The following is a 21,263-nucleotide window of genomic DNA, read 5'->3' on the forward strand; positions in this document are numbered from 1 at the left end:
ACTGCCAGCATGAGAGTCCCTAAAGACCCACAGAAGGTCACCCCAAAGTTGCTTGGGTGAGTAAAGTGATCTGATGTACAGGTTTATGTGAGCATCTCCTTCCTGGGGCCCTAGAGGAAAGCTGGAGCATCCATGACTGGTGTGGCACAAATCCTCCTGCTTCTTCCTCCCAAGGGCTGGGATTAAGGGCAACACTACCCAGCTAGCTTGAGGGCTATTTAGGGGAAGGATTTTTGTTGTTGTTTATTTGATAAAGGGTTTTCATCACTCAAGTAGCTCAGGCTGGCCTTAAATTTACTACCTGACTGAAGCTGACTTTGAACTCTTAATCCTCCAGCCTCTCCTCCCCTAGGGTTTAGATTGTTAGTGTGCACCACGCCCAGTTGAAAGAGTCTGTGTGTGTGTGTGTGTGTTACGTGCCCACACGTACATGTTCATATGTTGCAAGTACATATGTACCACAGCATGTGTGTAGAGGTCAAAGGATGACCTCTGGTGTCAGTTCTCACCTTCCACCTTATTTGAGATGGTCTCCTTTTTGCAACTGCATATGACAGATTAGCTGGCCCAAGGGCTTCTGGGGTTTCTCCCATCCTCGCCTCTGGTCTTGTTGAAGGAGCCCTGGGATTACACATATGAAAGGTACCACATCCATTTTTACATAGAATCTGGGAATCCTCAAACTTGCCCAACAAGCATCTTCACCCCTGAGCCATCTCCCAAGTCCCACTTTGTTTATACAGACAGGATCTCTCACTGGCCTGGAGCTCACCAGTTCCGCTAGACTGGCTGCCCAGCTTGCCAGCAGAGGCCGTCCTGTCTCAGCCTTCCCAGTGCTGTGAGGACGAGTGCATGCCACACGCTTTTGCCTGGCTTTACATGGGTTTGGGAATAGAAAACAAGTTATCAACGCACACAAATCCACATGCATAGTGCATACAATCTGGGCTGCAGCTAGGTACAGTTTAGCAGCAGATCACTCGCTGAGGGTGCACCAGGCCCAGGGCTCCACCCACCGGAGCGGAGAACAAAAAAGGTGGGGAGAGGGATTTTAAACAGTTTCGGATGTGTTTTGGCATGTGTCTGGGCCTTTACCGCGATTAAACTAGCAAGCATCAGTCACCTTGCAGTTTCCTCCAGCCCAGTGTGTCCCTCAATCCACCATACATTGCTTAATGCTGTTTTTAACATGACTGTGTACCCAGAATTAGACACGGGCCTCCTCTGCTGGGCTGGGCACGGTGGGCGTGAACGTTCGTGTTCCTAGCCTGCAGCAGAGCAAAAAGCAGAGTAAAGCAGAGGGAGGTGGGCACACCTGTGATCTCAGCAGTGGGGAGGCAAAGGCAGGAAGATGGCGAGCTCTGAGCCAGCTTGGCCTGTATAGTGAGGCTTGGTACTGCGCACACCTGCAAGAGATGTTGCAGAGTGGATTCTGAGCAAAGGGATGGACGCCTGCATGAAGTACAGGGTTCGTTGTCATTTCTTGTGGGGGGGGGTTGGAATCAAAGCCAGGGCCTTGCTAGACAAGTTCTCTGTACTGCGGCACATTCTCAGCCCCTCACTGGGGGCTTCCAAGCAGGTGCTAGATGAATGAAAAAAGAATTAAGAAATCAAAAGGACATGGCTGCCCCTAGGTCATGCTGGAGAAGGTTTATTGTAGATACGAGGGAGAGCATTGCCAGAGGCAGGGACGTTTAGGAGAGTCCGTGATCCTGAGCTGGGCAATGTGAGGTGGAAGGGGGGAGGGGATAGGGGAAAGCCAGGGGAGGAAGGGGTGGGTAGGCAAAAAGAGCCTGGTTGTTGAGTGGTGGTGGCGCATGCCTTTTTTTGTTTTTTGTTTTTTGTTTTTCGAGACAGGGTTTCTCTGTGGCTTTGAAGCCTGTCCTGGAACTAGCTCTATAGACCAGGCTGGTCTCGAACTCACAGAGATCCGCCTGCCTCTGCCTCCCGGTGGTGGCGCACGCCTTTAATCCCAGCACTCAGGAGGCAGAAGCAGGATGATCTCTGTGAGTTCGAAGCCAGCCTGGTCTGCAGAGCAAGTGCCAGGGAATGCTTCAAAGCTACCCAGAGAAACCCTGTCTCAAGGAAAACAAAAAGAAAAGAAAGAAAAGAAAAAAAGCAAAGAAAAAGAACCAGGTCAACAAAATCGCTGGATTATCTAAATTAGGGCAGCTGAGAGAAGGGCAGCCCAACCCCTAGGCTGGAGAAATTTGGGGTGGGGGCAGGGCATGCCAGCTATATGCCCAGTCACAGGTAGGGACTAAAGAATATTGGGAGAACCTGGTGGTCAGGCCCGTTGTGATATGTTAAATAGGCACCTTGAATTACATCCCATTTCTAAGGTTTTGAGACAGTCTATGTTTAGTTCAGGTTGACCATTAACTCCTCCTCCCAAGAGTGCTGGCTGGCGTGGTAGGCACCATCATGCCTGTAGCTGTTCTTCTTTTTTTTCTTCAATGCTGGGGATTAAATCTTAGTTTTACTAAGCTACATCTCCAGCCCCGGGCTGTTCCCTTTTTAAGTTTTTATGGAATTTCCCCCACACCCTACAAAGGTGTGGCGCCAACTGTCTCCAGCGCGGTTGCTCAATCCACTGAGGGTCTGTTCTCATCAGACTTACTTGGGGCCAGGCTGACAGTTGCCCTGAGCAATCCTGTGTGCAGAGCTCAGATTCCTGGTTTATGTTCCATCTGGCCTTGACCTGAGTATCCACCAAAGATGGCCACGCAAGATGCTCCCGATCATATGTACTTCATGTAATACAATGTTGTTTGTGTTGGTATTGGAAGGCTCAGAAGGGGTCTGTATTTCCCGCACTTGGCTCTAGAGGCACTGTGGGGGGATGCTGGAGCTCTCTGCAGGCTAGGTCATAAAGCGATGGAGTTCCCACCCAGCTTTGGGAGGAAGCCTGGGTGACGTGGAAGAACCTAGGCGTAGAACACAGTCCAAGGACACAGCCATGCTCCTGTCTCCTGAGTGGGCTGCTGTAGTACAACATCAGGTAAAGCTGGGAGTTCTGTCGCCACTTTTCAGACACAAACTGAAAATTATATATTAAAAAGAAACATCTCAGGGCTGGACAGATGGCTTCCTTGGTAGAGTACTTGCCATTGCAAGCATGGTGACCTGGGTTTAGATCCCCAGCTTCCTTAGGAAAGCCAAATGCTTGGTACATGATATTCAGTATTCAGTTGGCTCTCCAGCTCGGCCCAGTTCTCTCTCCAAACCCTGTCCTCTCAGAGGGGCTGCTAGGAGTCCAGTTTCCCGGGGCGTGGCTCCTCCCACTAGGCTGCTAGCTTCTCAAGCCCCCCCCCCCCCACGACTGGGAACAAACCCAGTCTGTGGAGGATAGTCAGCATTCGGAACCTAAGATCTCTGGCAGCTGGAGGACTCACCCGGGAGTTGCTTTGCTCGAATATACCCGGTCTTTTGCTTTTTAATTCAGCTTGATCTGGCTTACTGGGTCGGCAGAGAAACCTGTTATGGGGTTATGGAAAACCTATCACCTGAGCAATCCCAGTGATGACCAGTCAGACTAGCAGATCCCTGGGGTTTACTGGCTCGTTGGCTAGCCAGTCTCCTGAATTAGGATGCTTTAGGGTCAGTGAGAGATTCTGTCTCTAAAGATGGGGAGATGGCTTAGTAAGTATGGGTGCTTGCTATACACAACCATGAGGGTCTGAGTTTGAAATGCTAGCATCCACATAAAAAGCCAGGCATGCAGCCGGGCGGTGGTGGCGCATGCCTTTAATCCAAGCACTCGGGAGGCAGAGGCAGGCGGATCTCTGTGAGTTAGAGGCCAGCCTGGTCTAGAAGAGCTAGTTCCAGGACAGGAACCAAAAAAGCTACGGAGAAACCCTGTCTCGAGAAAAAAAAAAAAAAAAAAAACCAGGCATGGCTGCACATGCCAGGAACCCCAGCACTGGAGGGACACACAGACAAGTGGATCTTGAGAGCTTGTTAGCCAACCAGCTTTGCCAAAAAATGGTGAGCTTCCAATTCAGAGAGAGACCCTACTTTAAAGCAATACGAAAGAAGATACTTAGCATCCTGCTCAGGCCTCCACGTGTGCACACACAGGTGTATCCAACTACACACACACACACTTCCCTCAGCTAAACAGCTGGGTGTGGTGGTGCACACCTTTGATCACAACACTTAGGAAGCCAGCACTTAGGAGGCAGATCTCAGTGAGTTTGAGACCAGCCAGAGCTACAAACAACAACCAAAAAAGCTCATTCAAGGCAGTACCCGTTTCCTAGAAATGCGGATTAAAAGCTTGCTGTCATGGCCCAGACACCAGTCCCTGCCTGCTTTCTTGTTATTTCAGGGCTGCCTGACCGAGGTCCTGCCACCTCAGGGACAGAAATATCCTTTCATTTTAAGCAGAAAGGGCTGCTTGGTCACAAAAGTCACCATTCTTCACAGCTCAAAAAAAAAAAAAATTGAGTAACTCAGTGTGTGGCCCCTGGTTCCAGGCATGGGAAAGATGGGAAAGGGTTGTTTATATGACAAGAACAAAGTACAGTTTTCCTTCTGGAGTCTCCCTGGCCACGCTCTGTGTGTGTGTGTGTGTGTGTGTGTATGCACATGTGTGCAAATGTGTGTGTGGTATATGTGTGTATGTGTGTGCCCCATGCACATGTGGAAACTAGAGGAGAATGTCGGGCGTCCTGTTTACCTTAACCCCTTGTGACAGGTGTTTGCTGACCCTGGAGGTAGGCTGGCAGCCAGCACACCCCAATCCCTTACAGTGATGGGGATTTAGGCCGGGTGACTTATTTTTCTTTTTTTATGGGCTCTAGAGATTTGAACTCAGGTCTTCATGCTTATATAGCAAGTACTCTTGCCTGTTAAGCCATCTTCCCAGGCACCTTCCTGAGAGGTAAACTGAACTAGGAGGTTTGGGTTAAGGAGGTGGTACCCTTCTGCAAGGCAGCCTATAGGTCTGGACACTGGAAGCTAAATCCAAACTCCCACACAGGAAGCCAGCATGAGACTCAGCAAGGAGACCAATGGATAGCTATGGAGGAGGGGGATCCAGCAAGGTAAAAGAGAGTGGGCGCTGGGGTGAGGCTAAAGATCTGTTGGCCAACCACCTCTCAGCAGTCCCTGGGAATTATTAGGGATGTTGGGATCTGTCAGAGGATTGTAGAGGGACAGCGGCCCTGAGGAGCTGCTATGAGCCCATCGATGCTCATTGCCAGGGTCTGGATGACTGTGTGACATAGAGACCATCTGTGGTTAAGATGGAATGATGGACAGCGTCCCACAATCACAGCCAGTGTTGGGAGGCAGGGAGCAAGTGGGCTTCTCTGTCCCCAGCTGGAAAGCAGGGTTCTGGGGACAGGTGTTGTTGCCATAACAGGTCATTTGACTGCATCCCATTATCACGGAACATTCCTTCCAAATCCACATGGCACAGTACCCCCCAGGACCTGATGGCCTCATCTGAAATAATGTCACGGCAGATTTTGAGCAGCTGAGGCTGAAATTGTTCCAATGAGGTGGGCATGGTGGTTAACACTTTTAATCCCAGCACTCAGGAGGCAGACAGGCAGCTCTCTGAATTTGAGGCCAGCCTGGTCTACAGAGAGAGTTCCAGGACAGCTAAGGCTATACAGAGAAACCCTGTCTCAAAAATACAAATGGAAAACAAAAAGAAAAGAAATAAAGAGAAAAAAATTATTGGGATGGCCCTACTCCAATGTGGCAGTGGCCTCACATAAGGAGTGCTTGGACACAGACACATGGTGAGAACGCCACCAGAAGTGGGGGCACAGGAGGAGCATTGCTTCTAGCAATCCAGAATTCCCCAAGATTGACAGAACATCCCAGAGGCGGGGGTGGGGGGGTGGACCTGGGCTCCCTGGAGCAGAGGGCTAATGGCCCACACCTTAGGCTCAGAAGTCTAGTCTCTTGAACCATAGGAGATGCCCTTTGGGGCAGTTTTGTTTTGTGAGAATGAGTCTTGCTGTGAAGCCCAGGTTTGCCTAAAAGCCCGCCGTTGGGACTACAGGTGTGAAGCACTATACCCTGCCTTAATTTCTGACTGTAAAACCCGTTTGTGGTACTGTGTCTCAACACCCACAGGAAGTTAGCCACTCCCTCCTTTAGTGTGCTTCTTGCCTTGATTTGACCCTCTGCGCATATGAGAAACTCAGTCCCTGGCAGACAACTGGATGGGATGAAGACCCCGGGGCACAAACTGGTGTCCTCGGGCAAAGGGCTGCACCTATCCAGCCTTGTTCACTCTTTGGTACCAAAAGCTGGCCGGCCTTTTGCAGAAAGGAGGACTGAAAAGCTTCTGATTGCGGCCACCACTGCGCCCTATCAGAGCACAGCGGGGGCGGGGCCTAGACTGCTGGGGGCGGGGCCTATACGGGAGGATCGGGGCAGGGTGGGGAGGGGCAGGCCCACCGCTCGACTAGCTCGGCACTTCCCGGGCCTGCTCGGTGCTCGGCCGTCCGCCCTGCGTTGCCGCTGCGCCCTGCTCTTGATTCCGCCGTCATGTCGACCGCAATGAACTTCGGGACCAAAAGCTTCCAGCCACGGCCACCAGACAAAGGAAGCTTCCCGTTGGACCACTTCGGTGAGGCGAGGCGAGGCTCAGGCTGCCGGTGGCCCGGGATTGGGTGGCAGGGTTAAGGGTACTCAGTCTAGGTGGCGGCGTCTGGGGTGCTGAGTCTGAGGAGCAGGGTCTGGAATGCTGTTTCTCGGTGACAGGTGACAGAGACAGGAGAATTGGATGTGGATGGCAAGGTCTGGGATACTGGTTCTGGATAACAGGGTCAGCGTCGCTGGGATTGAGTGACAGGGTTAGGGGTGCTGGATCTGGATTTAGGCTCTGGGCACTCAGTCTGGGTGGCAGAGTCTGGAGTGCTGTTTCTCTGTGATAGATGGCAGGTTCAGGGGTACTGGATCCGGGTGGCAGGGCCTGGGATGCTAGATCTGGTGGGTGGAGCCTGAGGTACTGGACACACTGAGAGCCAGAGTGTGGGGTGCTGGATCTGAGTGGCGGGGTCAGGTCTATTGGATTTGGGTACCAGGACCTGGGATGCTAGATCTGGTGGGTGGAGCCTGAGGTACTGGACCTAGGAGTGCAGAGCAGTTAGAGCTCCAGCGACCTCTCAGAGCCCTGTGTGGGTGCAGGCAGGGAAACTGAGTCTTGAGGATTCCTATTTCAGAGAGCCACTTGCCATGGTATGGTCCTTCCAACCGAGAGCTCAGGATGGTGACGGGACTCCCGGATTCTTTCCGGGTCTCGATGTTAGGTATCCCTGTTGCCAGCCCAGGAGCCACCCTCACTCCCCAGCTTGAGGCTCTGGGTCTTCAGTGAACATTAGGCAAAGAATTATTTTCAAAAAGGGTTTGATGTCTAATATTGAGGCTGGAACCCGGACTTGGCAAGTGCTCCACCTCTGAGCTGTGGCTCCTGCCCCGAGGATTGCTATTCACAGTTCTGAAGTCTACAGATAATGTCCTTTTGGAAAACTGGAGCCTGTGAAGGAACAAAACCATAAACAACCCAGAGAGGGTTGGAGATAGTCTCATGAACTGGGGCCTAGCATGCACAGAAACGGAGGCCCTGAGTTCAGTCTTCAGCTCTAAGAAAAAAAGAAAGAAAACTAACAAACCAAAAAACCCAAGCCTACCACAAATGGAAACAACCCTACAAAATGCTGCTGACACTGTGATGTTCCAGAGACAGCTTTAGAGATTATTCTATTTCTTTTTTTTTTAATTGAGAATAAAAAAAAAGTTTCCGCCTCCTCCCAGCCTCCCATTTCCCTCCCCCCCCCCCCCCCCCCCCCCCCCCCCCCCCCCCCCCCCCCCCCCCCCCCCCCCCCCCCCCCCCCCCCCCCCCAACCCCCCCCCCACCCCCCCCCCCCGCACCGCCACCGCCCCCCCCCCCCCCCCCCCCCCCCACCCCTCCCCCCCTCCCCCCACTCCTCTCCCCCTCCCTCTCCTATCCAAAGAGCAGTCATGGTTCCCTGCCCTGTGGAAAGTCCAAGGTCCTCCCCCCTCCCTCCATGTCTAGGAAGGTGAACATCCAAACTGGCTAGGCTCCCACCAAGCCAGAACATGAAGTAGGATCAAAACCCCTTGCCATTGACCTTGGCTTCTCATCAGTCCTCATTGAGATTATTCTATTTCTAAATTATATTTATTTATTTGGTGTGTTTGAGGGTGTGCCATGGCACACATGTGGCCAAAGGATAACTTGTGGAAGTTGGGGGGTTATCTCTTTCTACCACATGGGTTTTGGAGCTCAGACTCACATTGGCAGTCTTGGTAGCAAGTACCTTTGCCCACTAAGCCATCTAATCTCCTTAGATTATTTCTTTTTTTTTTAAATATTTATTCATTTATTTATTACGTATACAATATTCTGTCTGTATGCCTGAAGGCCAGAAGAGGGCGCCAGACCTCTTTACAGATGGTTGTGAGCCACCATGTGGTTGCTGGGAATTGAACTCAGGACCTTTGGAAGAGCAGGCGATGCTCTCAACCACTGAGCCATCTCTCCAGCCCCTTAGATTATTTCTTTACCAACATTTATTTGGGGAATTTTCCATTTTAAAAATTTATTTAAAAATTTTAACTTTATGTATATGCATCTGAGTCTATGCGTGTGCATCAGAGTGGATGCATGTGCATGAAAGTGGATGTGCGTGCATCTAAGTATATGCACATGTATCAAAGTATATGCGCGTGCATCAGAGTGGATATGTATGTGTCAGAGTGGATACGCGTGCATCAGAGTGGATGTGTGTGCATCTGAGTGGATGTGTGTGCATCAGAGTGGATGTGTGTGCATCTGAGTGGATGTGTGTGCATCTGAGTCTATGCGTGTGCATCAGAGTGTATACATGATGTGTGTGCAGTACCCTTGGTGACCAGAAGGTGTTTGATCCCTTGGAGCTGGAGTTGCAGACATTTGTTAACTGCCCGATGTGGGTGCTGGGAATCAAACTCATTTCCTGTACAAGAGCAGCCGGTGTTCATAATGAGTGAGCCATCTCTTCACCCCTTGTTTTGTTTTTTGTTTTTGAAGTGATAAGGATTGAACCCAGGGAACTGTATGCCAAGCATGCACTCTATCCCGCATCCAGAGCCCAGGAAGGAAACAAATTTTGATGGAAATCATAGCACTGCCCCACGGCTGCCGAGTGAGCAGGTCAGGTCTTCTCTTTGCAAACAGAACACTGTCTTCCTTTTCTTTCTAGGTGAATGTAAAAGCTTTAAAGAAAAATTCATGAAGTGTCTCCGTGACAAGAATTTTGAAAATGCTTTGTGCAGAAATGAATCTAAGGAGTATTTAATGTGCAGGATGCAAAGGCGAGTACCACCATCACATTTGGACCTGAGTTCTGATCCCTTGGTGTGTGTAGGGTGTTGTGAACCACCATGTGGGTGCTGGGAGCTGAGCCCTGGTCCTCTGAACGAGCAACAAGCAAGAGATGCTGAGCCATCTCCCCAGTTCCCACTGTGTTTTTTGAGGCAAGGTCTCTTGCTGGCCTGGAGTTTACTAATGAGGTTAGGCTGGCCACAGGTAAGCAAGGGATCTTCCCACTCCTGCCTCCCAGTGCTGGGATTGTAAACATACCAGCATACCCAGCTTTCTTTATGTGGGTTCTGGGGAAAGAACTCTGTTTTATCTTCCCAGCCATAGCCCAGTGGCTGATGTTTGCTGGAAGAAGTCACCGCTTAGCAGGTGAGGTGGCACCGAGGCTGCCAAGCTGCCCTGGGAACCCCTTTGTGAGTGACAGCCCTGTCCACGGCCCCATTCCTTGGAGCTTTGTCCCTCTCATTAAGCTCTCAGAATCGTCCATCACAGCAGCGCTGACTGAGCCGACAGGTTTTCATCCCTTTCACGATCTCAGCCCGTAAGAACATGCATTGCCTCGTCCCTTCCCTTGAAAGCTGTTTGGAATGTAACGGGCACAATAGGAGACTTAAGCGATGATGGATGGCGATGCCTACACTCCCCCAAGTTTAAACAGAACGAAAATAGCGATCCGTGGAGCTTTGCATTAGAATGAGAGCCATTCTAGCTATGAACATGAAGAAGCAGGTTGTGTGTCACTGCGCGGGGGAGGGGTCTTTGCAGTTGCACACACAGGAATTCAGGCACTTCAGTCTCTCAAGATGCGAGATGCCAGTGGTCCACTTAAGCCTGCTTTCTTTGCTCGACACACCCAGACAAGTCCCTGAGGTGTAGGCATGTGGGGGTTACAGTGTGGGGGTTTCGACTTGGGCAGTGGGGATGACTGACTGTAAGGCCTTGTCCTGCCACTGCAAACAGTGCTTGAGTCTGTCCTAATCTTGCTGCTTCCAGGTGGCACATGGCTGCCACAGAGCCTCAGGGTGACTGCCTGTAGCCTCAGAAGGTGGCCAAGAATTTCTTCTTGGTTCTGCTGAGCTTTAGAAGAGGGACAGAGCGACGCCAGCCTGGGGACAAGGATGTGAGCAGGTTCCTGCCTTCCCCAGGCTCAGCCCCTGTGTCTTGGTGTCTGCAGGAGAGGTTTTCACAGACAAGCTGGGCGAATGCAGCAAGTGAGAGCAAGACTGCGGCCCGTAACTCAGGCCTGCCATCCCCTTGGCCCAAGAGGCTGAGGCAGGAGGATGGAGAGTGTGAGGTCAGCCTGGGCTAAAGAATGAGTTCAAGAACCATCTGGGCAGGCTGGAGAGATGGCTCAGAGGTTAAGAGCACTGGCTGCTTTTCCAGAGGTCCTTAGTTTAATTCCCAGCAACCACATGGTGGCTCACAATCGTCTATAATGGGATTTGGTGCCCTCTTCTGGTGCATAGGCATACATGCCAGAACACATGTATACATAATAAATAAATCTTACAAAAAGAAAGTCAAACATTTAAAAAAAAATCTGGGAAATTTATTAAGATCTTATCTCAAAATAATGAGAAAAAACAGGGCTGAGGATATAGCTCAGTGGTAGAGTCCCTGCCTAGAATCCCCCAGTGAGGGGCTGGGGTGTGGCTCAGTGGTAGAGCAGCTGCCTAGAATCCCCCAGGGAGGGGCTGGGGTGTGGCTCAGTAGTAATACATTTCAGAGTCTGTGTGGCCCCGGATTCTACCTACAGTATCCCCTGTGCCAAAAATAGAAAAAAGTTGAGCAGACTTGTTTTGACTCTCACACCTGGCACAGATCACAGTGGCTCCTACCTATGATTGTTCTGAGGATGTGGCTGGTTTGTGGTCCCCTGGGGAAGCTACTGGTCTATGAACAAGGCTTCTGGGCAGGACCAGCAGAGGGACTTCTTGCCTGTTGTCAGTGGGATGAACTAGTTTTGGACCTCCTAGTCCCCATGCATCTGTGCCACACTTAGCACCGTGTAGAACGGGTGCCTCAGAGCCCAGAAGGAAGAGCCCACCCACTTCTGTGACTTATAGGGGCCTGAGCTAGGCAGTGCAGACAAGCAAAGATGCTTCTGTTTTTGTCTGGTGGTGGAAAGATTCTTTTGGTTTCATTGTGTGGTTGGTGGGTTTGGATTTTTTTTTAATTGTCTAGACAAGGTCTAATAACACAGGCCAGCCTAGAACTTCTGGCAGTCCTTCTGCCTCAGCCTCCTGAGTGTTAGGATGGTGGGTGTATCAGGTGTATGACACCATGCTTGGCTGCTCCATTATTTTGTTAGGCTAGTTGGGAATGAAATTGTCAAACATACAGTTCAAGCTGACTTAGCGTGTGCGCACAAAATACATAAATAGATGCAATTAGAAATTAAACACTGGGCAGTAATGGCACACACCTTTAATCACGGCACTAGGGAGGCAGAGGCAGTCAGATCTCTGTGAGATTAAGGTCAGCCTCATCTATAGAGCAAGTTTCAAGACAGTCAGAACAACACAGAGAAACTCTGTCTCAAAAAAACAAAGATAAAATAAAATAAATAAAAATTAAATTAAGGGCTGGAGAGATGGCTCAGTGGTTAAGAGCATTGCCTGCTGTTCCAAAGGTGCTGAGTTCAATTCCCAGCAACCACACGGTGGCTCACAACCATCTGTAATGAGGTCTGGTGCCCTCTTCTGGCCTGCAGACATATACACAGACAGAACATTGTATACATAATAAATAAATAAATATTTAAAAAAAAAATTAAATTAAAATATCCCTCATGGGCTTGAGTAACCTCAGGGGGCTGGCCTGTGCAGCCCAGCCTTGACCTCCTGTCCCCACTCCAGAGAAGCAAAGGTTACAGGAGGATGTGAAAATCCTGCACAGTGTGTCTGGAGTGAGTGGGGCTGGGACAGGCAGTCAGGGCTGAGCCCTCAGGAGGGCACCAGAGTGCTGCAAACATCTTTCCAAGTGAGTTCCCTTAGGAGACAGAGGCACATTGGAAGCATTCCTTTGGCTGCGTGTGTATGCATTTTGTGCTTGTGAATATCAGCCTTGGGTTTTGTTTGTCAGAGGCCACCCATCCCATTTTTGGAGACAGAATCTCGCCAGCCTGGAGCTCACTGGTCAGCCCTGCTCTTCTTACCCCTGGTCCTCCTCAACTATGGGGACACTTACCTAGCCTCGGCTCTCCCAGGCTCTGCTCACACCCGTGGGGTCATGTCCTATCTGCTCCACCCACATCCTCAGCCCCGCCCTTGAGAACTTGGGCTGACCGTGTGGCCAGAAGGGACATTGGGGCTCACACGGCCTGTGGGCTCCTTGTGCTGTGGGGAGGACCCTGTTCTCTGTTGGGGTGCGGGAGGCTGGGTAGATGAGTGAACATAAGAGCATGGTCCCATGGCAGCGTCTTTCTCTTCCAGGCAGCTGATGGCCCCAGAGCCACTGGAGAAGCTGGGCTTCAGAGATGTGATGGACGAGACGCCGGAGGCCAAGGACAAATGCTGAGAAGAAAACCACGGGCCAGCTCCCCAACTGCCTGAAGCAGATCTGAGCCCTTCTGCCCACAGAGCCAGGAGACCCGAGGCTCACCTGTGCTGCTCAGTGGAGGGAGTCCCCAAGGGGACTGGAGAGCACCCCAAAATGCTTCCTCAGCTGTCCTCACTTTCCCTCAGGCGGTGGTCTTATTCTTCCAACTGTGTGTATCACAGGATCCCCTCAGGGCCGAACTCCGATGTGATATCCTGCCCAGTGTGGCCATCACACCACAGAGCCCGGACAGCTTTCCACAGTGACTCAGCCTGTCACAGACCCAAGTCTTTATACTAGAACCTGTCAGTGAAACCATGTGACGTCAGAATGTCCGTCCTTCGTGCTCAGACACACACGCACCAACTCGCCAACTCGTTTCCCTTCGTCTCTGTTCTTTTCTTTGAACTAAACTGGAATACAAAGTAGGAAGTGGGAAACTGTTTGACTTTTGACATACTTGACTTCTTGTTTTGTATGTTTTAAGGCTTGGTCTCCTGTAGCCCAAGCTGGCCTCAAACTCCCTATGTAGCCAAGGATGACCTTGAACTCCTGATTCTTCTGCCTCCAAGTCCACAGCCGGGATTACGGGTGTGCACATTGCACCTGGTTCATGAGTTGGGAGATGGATCCCAGGGCTCCCCGCATGCTCAGCAAACACCCCACCACCTGAACCATGTCCCCAGCACAGTACTTATTTTTAAATTGCATATTATTTATTTAGGGGAGCGCTGTCCAGTGTGTGTGTGTGTGTGTGTGTGTGTGTGTGTGTGTGTGTGTGTGTAAGGACAACTTACGGAGGTCATTACTTTCCTTACACATGTGGGTCCCAGGGATTGAACCCTGTTCACCAGGCTTGGTGGAACTCGTCAACTGAACTCTCTTATTTTTCTGGTATAGCAGCGGGTGTCTTTATGCTGAGGGTCGTCTTCTGGTCGTTCTGAGTCAGTTTCCTTTCAGGAACCCACTGTGCGCCGCCACAGGGCACACCAGCAGTGCCCTAGAACCTGGGCTAGTGCCAGCTACTTTTTCACTTCCTCAGCCTGTTAGCCCCGTGTGTCGTATCGACCAGTGCTGGCTCGAGACCCCGGGTGCTGAACGGTGACCCTGTCGTGGGCACAGTGAGCAATGCTGAGCTGTGGGTGTTTGAACATTCAGGCGCCTTCATGCTGAGGCACCTGACTGAGGGCTTTTGCCATGTGCAGGGTTCAAAGACATCAGCAAAATACCAATGCCAGATGCCACCAGGCTCAAGTCCTCTTTGTGTCTTCTGGAGCTGTCGGAGAAGGGCTAGCCCAGACTGCTTGCCTGGCTTCTGTCTGACTGGTAAAAGGTGGTGAGAGGTGGGGGTTAGGGGTGCAGGTATGGTGGCCCACAACGTTAGCGCTCAAGCAGAGGCAGGTGAATCTCTGAGTTCAAGACCAGCCTGATCTACATGGTAAATTCCAGGACAGCTAGGACTACATAGAGAAACCCTTTCTCAAAAACAAACACAAAACCACCAGGGAGGGGTTGAGGACTCTGCATGTTCATGTTGGTCTCAATGGATATGACTGTCTGGGAGCCCCATTTTCTGTTGTACAGAAGGGCTCTTTCTTAGTTAAACCCACGGTCAGGTACCCCAAGGTCTGCGTGTTTCCACATGCTCGCTGAGCTCAGCCACACAGCGCAGGTCAGCAGTGATGGCTCCCACTGAACATTTGGTGCTGTCACCCAATGTGACATGGTTCTATGGCTCAACTGTACAGTGTCGCCATAGCCTTGCTCATAATTCCCAAGCTCACTCCCTGGAGTGCAGGATGCGCATGTGAGCTGCAGGGCAGGAGAGCTGCAGAGTGTCACCTGCAGTGAATCCTCACCACAGACCTGGACAGCGCATAAGAAAATTTTGAGCTAGCCAGGCATGGTAACACTGGGGAGGCAGAAGCAGGGGGATCCCTGTGAGTTCAAGGCCAGCCTGATCTACACGGAGTGAGTTCCAGGACAGCCAGAGCTACACAGAGAAACCCTGTCTGGAAAAATGAAGAATTCTGAGCTGACAGGACACAGCCCCCGGCCTTAGCACCTCCACTGAATGAGTAAAATCTGCCGTGTGTTTCAAAGGAAAAGGTGCAGGAGGCTACACAGCCATCCACTGTAGAAACAAATCAGAGTAAACGAAGCGGGTACCTGAGCACAGCATGGTGAACCTTCCAGCCGAGCAGGAAGAGAAGAGAGCGAGCAGAGGAAATAGCCGCTTTTTTAAAGGGAGTGAGACCACGCCCCAATGGGCTGGTATCACAGCAGCTATTGGTTGGAGGGGCGGAAAGACCTCCCGCAACACCTCCCCCTTTTATTTAAGTAAGAGAGTTCTAAACCTACTATGAAATTATATACAATAAGTACAAATATCCTATTCTAACTAGCTTAGGTCTTGTATAATAAATAACTTGGCCAAGTCGTGAGAAAAAAGTAACTACATTTATATAGTCTTCAACCCCATCAAAGATCTGAGAAGGGAAATAATGTTACCTGGGTAATTAGGAAGTTCAGTAAAACAACTTCCAAAACATGCAACAAATCACAGAGACAACTAGCTACCTGGGCAATCACCCAAAGTCATGTTTGCAGCGTTGAAGCAACCAACTTTGGCTAAGGCCTAACATAACTGACATACCATTTTCAAAGGCAAGCAACTTTTCAAAACTATCTTACCCTGTCTTGGCAGGATATGACAGTCCTGTTTTATTTATTGATGCACACTCTGTATCTGTCAGTTGTTGAGGTATGGGCATTTCTTTGCCCCAAGGCCAGTTCTGCCAAAAAGAAAGGCTCCAGGTGGAGTGTCTTTGGTGCTCAACATTCTCTCGGGAATAGAGCGGTGTTGCCAGGAGCAATTGTGTCTCACTACCACAAAACTCTGAGTTAGATTAAAGGCCATATTCTACAGCTCTTCAAAGAGGTTGAAGATTATCTATCTATACTGAGTATAATCTCTATATATCTAAAGAACCTGATTAGTCTAATTATAAATGACAAACTTAGATGACTATTAATCTATATAATTCTCAATATCTATCTAACTTAAAGACTAAGACAATAAACAACTGTGCAATATATGGAGACAACGATCTTCATCTGTAAACAATGTCATTATATATCAAATGTAAACAATGTTATTACATAAATAGTATCAGAGGTAGAAATGTACATTGTGATATGGTAGATGTATCAATACAATATAAGCATACTCTTATACAAAAATAGAGGTAGGAATACTCACATTCAATATTCAATATGTCAATATACAGGAAACAGTACCAATACAATTTTCTAAAAACAGTAACTCACAAATACCAATCATCCCATCAAACCAATTAATCCCTTTTTTTTTCGAACATACCCCTAATTCCATAAAACATCTCCCCATCCCCTCAACCCCAAACCAACGACTAAAAGATGTCCCTAACCCTGAGGGCAAACTCTGTTGGGAGAGGGGACATCGTCCTCTAAGATTGCTTCAAGCTGACATGGGGGCGATGTTCTCCTTAGGGGCTCTTGTGAAAGCAAATGATGGTAAAATTCCCAAATTAACCTTTGACCTAAGAAAATTATAACTAGTCCCTGAGTGCTATGAGAAGGCCTGGCCAGAGTGTTGTCAAAAATGTGCACCATTCGAAATTGTCTTGTGCAGTTGGTACCAAAAAACAGGTCTCATACTAGCGTGTAAAAAAGAGAAAAAGAAAAAAAATATTCATGACGTCATAAAAACCAGGTTGAGTTGATGTTGTGGGGCCCCATCTTCATCCTGGAAACTTCAAAAATTACTGTAGGGAAATTTGTTGCTTGTTATGGGAAATTTAAACATTAACAACAAGGACATATTCTGACATATAAAGAAAGACACAGATATGAGGAAAAGCAAAGAAAGTTTATCAAGTATACATTTTGACTCTGAAGCACTCAGAAGAGCCTGGGTATGAAGAACCCTAACCACAGTAAGCTGAGCAGGCAGGATGGGCACCGAGACTAGGGCAGTGGCTCAGTTGGTAGAGTGCTGACCTGGTGTGCACGAAGGCTTGCCTTCCGTCCCCAACATCACATAAACAGGCATGGTACGTGGCCGCAATTCTAGCACTAGGAAAGCAAAGGCAAGAAGGTCAAAAATTCAAGGTCATCCACGAAGTTCAAGGCCAGCATAAGCCACGTGAGACCTGGTCTCTAAGTGGGAGGCTGCTGAGTGGGTGGGTAGGCATGTGCATACATTCAGGTACACACAGTATTTCCTGGACTTGGAAACCATGATGTCCCATGTCTGTGTCCTAATACTAGTGTCTCAGCAAAAGAACCAGGGTCCTGGCCAAGGCAGGGAACGGGCAAGGGAGCCTGAGTATCTGCAGAATGCAGAGAGCTGCTGTAGAGTGCAGGAGGCTCCACAGTGGCTGCCTCAGACAAACCGAGCAGGAAAGCATGCTCACAGTGCAAGCCAACAGACAGCATCCTTATTTGGTAAAGGGACCGGTTACATTGGGCCCTCCTTAGTTCTGACTAGTATAGGAAACAAACAAACAAAAAACAGCCTAACAAATGTGATAGAGTTGGTGCCGCAGACAAGAAGTCACCAAAGTTAGCAGCAAACGGTGATGTCTGAAGTCTTCTAGAAATCTCTGCTCCAGGCGGGCACCAAGGGCAGTGGGCAGTATGAAGGGACATTGCCAGGCTGTGTTGGCACACGCTTTTAACCTCAGCACCGCACTCGAGAGCTCTGAGTTTGTGGCCAGCCTGGTCTACAGAAAATGTTCTAGGATAGCCAGGGCTACACAGAGAAACCCTGTCTCGGAAAACAAAATAATAAAGGGACATCACTTGGCCACATGGTCATCCTCGGACATTAGACACACGGAAGACATAGCATCTCTCTTGGACTGACTTGCCCCCGAAGTACTCAGAGTCTGAGCTCAAGGAAGCAGACCCCTGTCTACACTCATCCTGCCGAGGGAAAGGAATCGAACAACTCTCTAGGGCTGAGCAGAAGGGACGTGAAGAGCCTGGTCCTGTGCGTCTTGTCCAGAAGGGGCCCTGGGAGAGGTTTGAATGCTGGGGACTTGGCTGTCTTATGACACCAGCGTTAATTCTGTTGTGAGGTCATACAGTGTCCTTCTGACGTGTGTGTGTGTGTGTGTGCCCGTGTGCACATGGGTTCACGTGAAGGTCAGAGGACGACAATAGTGTTGCTCCTCACATCCACCTGTGTGTGTGCGTGTGCATGCGTGTGCATGTGCCTGTATTCATGTATGTAGAGGCCAGAGGAAGACATCCGGTGTCTTGCCTCATTAGTCTCCGCCTTTCTCCCTTGAGACAGGCTTTCACTAAAAGACTAGATTGGTGGCCAGTAAACCCCAGTGATTCCCGTCTCCAGCTCCTGCAGGTCTACAGTTACAGACATATATGCAAAGATGCCCAGTTTTGTGTTTGTTTGATTTTTGTTTTTTTTTTTTTCTTTTGGTTTTTTGAGACAAGATTTCTCTGGGTAGTTTTGGAACTGTCCTGGAACTCACTCTGTAGACCAGATTGGCCTCGAGCTCACAGAGATCCTCCTGCCTCTGCCTCCCAAGTGCTGGGATTAAAAGCGTACGCCACCACTACCCAGCTTGTTTGTTTTAATAGGGTTCTGGGATCCAACACAGGTCCTCATGCCTGCATGGCAAGCACTCTGATAACTGAGCCATCTCCTTGGCCCTTTTGTTTATCTGAGAGAGGCTCTCACTCAAGCTGGGCTTGAACTCTGGTTCAGTCTCCCAAGTGCTGGGATTCAGGCATATATTGCCATACCTGCACCATCCAGAGTTCTGTTGTCTCCCAAGTCTTTGGTGCATCCTGAAGGCAAACGACAAAATGAACAGCGGTGTACCTAACAGTCAAGAGCAGCTGAGTGTGAACATTCCGATGTGTAGTAGTCTGATGGTTTGGGGGGGCCCACCACCCAGCTCCCAAATAAATCATACAGAGGCTTATTCTTAATTAGAAATGCTTGGCCGTAACTTGGCTCTTGCCAACTTTCCTTAGCTTATATTACCCCATCTACCTTTGCCTCTGGCCTTTTCCCATTCTCTTACTTCTGTAAATCTTACTCTTACTCCATGGATTGCTGTGCAACTGGATGGCTAGGCTCCGAAGTCCTCCTCCTTCTCTGGCTACTTCTTCCCTCCAGATTTCTTCTGTATGTTCTCTCTGCCTGCCCACCCCACCCATCCTTTCTCCTGCCTCATTATTGGCCATTCAGATCTTTATTAGACCATCGGGTGTTCTAGACAGGCAAAGTAACACAACTTCACAGAGTTAAGCGAAACAACATAAACTAAAGTAACACGCCTTCACATGACATTCCCCGACATTGGCGTGTCATGGTGGCTCCATCCGTGACTGCTCCTCTGCCTGTCCATCTCTGCGGAGATGCAGGGCACACAGCATAGCAGCATCAAAGGCTCCGGGGCTGGAGTTGGAGGATACTTGGTTCCGTCCTGGAATTTTCACAATTATATTTTATAACAGGTGTGCATCATTTTTATAGAAACTATAAAATCCTTACTCAAAAGAACTCCCTGTGTTGAGTAGTATTTTACATCCTCTGTAAATCACAGGCCGGTTGTAATTTCTCATCTGCTGTGGATACCACCCAACCGATGACTTCTGGTGGTACATTGTACCATGTGCGTGTGTGTAGATGTGTGGGGGAGTGTGGGTGTTTATAGGTGTGTGTAGGTGTGTTTGTGTGTGTAGGTGGGTGGGTGTGGATGGGTGGGTGTTTGTAGGTGTGTGTGTAGGTGGGTGTAAGTGTGTGGGTGTGTGGGTGGCATGGGTGTAGGTGTGTGCGTGTAGGTGTGTGTGTGTGTGTGTGTGTTTGTAGATGCGTGGGGGGGGGGGGAGTGGATGCGGTATGGGCCTGCCAGTCCTCCCCAAGGCTCCCTGAACCTCGAGGACTAGCCTGAAGTCACCTTGCAGCTGTTTTTTGCCTGGATGGTTAGAGGGGGCAGCTTTGTCTCCTGACATCATGGGTAGTTAGACAGTGGTAGTGCACGTCTGTCAGGTTTCTTCTTTATGTACAGGTATGTGCATGTCTTTATGCATGCATGTGTATGCAGAGGCCAGAGGTCGCGACGCCTCAGCAGCCATCCCCCTTGGTGTTTTTTTTTTTTTTTTTTTTTTTTTTTTTTTTTTTTTTTTTTTTNTTGGTTTTTCGAGACAGGGTTTCTCTGTGGTTTTGGAGCCTGTCCTGGAACTAGCTCTTGTAGACCAGGCTGGTCTCGAACTCACAGAGATCCGCCTCCCTCTGCCTCCCGAGTGCTGGGATTAAAGGCGTGCACCACCACCACCCGGCTCCCCTTGTATTTTTTTTAGACAAGGTCTCTACTGACCTGGAACTCACTAACTAAGCCAGATGGCAGGTCCACGAGTCCCAGGGTTCCGCCTGCCTCTGCCTCCCCTGCATTAGGGTTCCAACTGTGTCCCACCACACCCTACCTTTTTACAGGATCTGGGGATGGAACTGGGATCTTCATGCTTGTGCGGCAAGCTCTCTACCCACTGATTTATCGCCCTAGCCCTTCTTTTTAACTTTATTTATTGATCAGAGGATTGCTTGGTTGGTTTTGTTTGTTTGTTTTGAAACAGTGTTTCTCTGTATAACAGCTCTGGCTTTCCTGAAACTTGCTTTGTAGACCAGGCTAGCCCCAAACGCACAGAGTTTTGCCTGCCTCTGCCTCCTAGTGCTGGGATTAAAGGCCTGTGCCACCACCATCTGACTTGATTTATTTATTTATTTTTAATATGGGGTCTCACTATAGCTTTGAATGGCCTAGAATTCACTGTATAGATCAGGCTGGCCTTAAATTCATAGAGAGCCTTCTACCTCTGCCTCCTGAGTGCTGAGATTAAAGGCATGTGCCACTGCTACGTGCCTTCCTTCCTTCCTTCCTTCCTTCCTTCCTTCCTTCCTTCCTTCCTTCCTTCTTATTTTTAAAATATCTATTTATTTATTATGTATACAATATTCTGTCTGTGCATATGCCTGCAGGCCAGGAGAGGGCACCAGACCCCATTACAGATGGTTGTGAGCCACCATGTGGTTGCCGGGAATTGAACTCAGGACCTTTGGAAGAGCAGGCAATGCTCTTAACCTCTGAGCCATGTCTCCAGCCCCCCTTCCTTCTTAAAGTAACATTTAGGACTGGGAGATGGTTCATTGGGTAAAGATGCCTGTTGTGCAAACACAAGGATCTGAGTTCAAATCCTCAGCACCTATGTAAAAAGTCATCTGTAGACACACACATAACTAAAACCCCAACACTGGGAGAGGCAGACCAGAGGATCACTGGGACTTGTCAGCCACTAGCCT

The 21,263-nt window shown here is 49.5% G+C and overlaps 1 protein-coding gene across 1 annotated transcript; it reads left to right on the top strand.

Annotated features, from left to right (window-relative positions):
- The first annotated feature begins 6,431 nt into the window (after positions 1-6,431).
- Positions 6,432-16,831, top strand: Cox19 (cytochrome c oxidase assembly factor COX19). The gene is made up of 3 exons (XM_050163237.1): positions 6,432-6,592; positions 9,231-9,346; positions 12,788-16,831. Exons 1-3 carry the CDS (start codon positions 6,511-6,513, stop codon positions 12,866-12,868), a joined length of 279 nt encoding a protein of 92 aa, XP_050019194.1. The 5' UTR covers positions 6,432-6,510; the 3' UTR covers positions 12,869-16,831.
- The last annotated feature ends 4,432 nt before the right edge of the window (positions 16,832-21,263 follow it).

This window comes from Alexandromys fortis, unplaced genomic scaffold, assembly GCF_014885135.2.
Source record: "Alexandromys fortis isolate MF-2015 unplaced genomic scaffold, M_Fortis_MF-2015_v1.1 scaffold_144, whole genome shotgun sequence".
Taxonomy (NCBI): domain Eukaryota; kingdom Metazoa; phylum Chordata; class Mammalia; order Rodentia; family Cricetidae; genus Alexandromys; species Alexandromys fortis.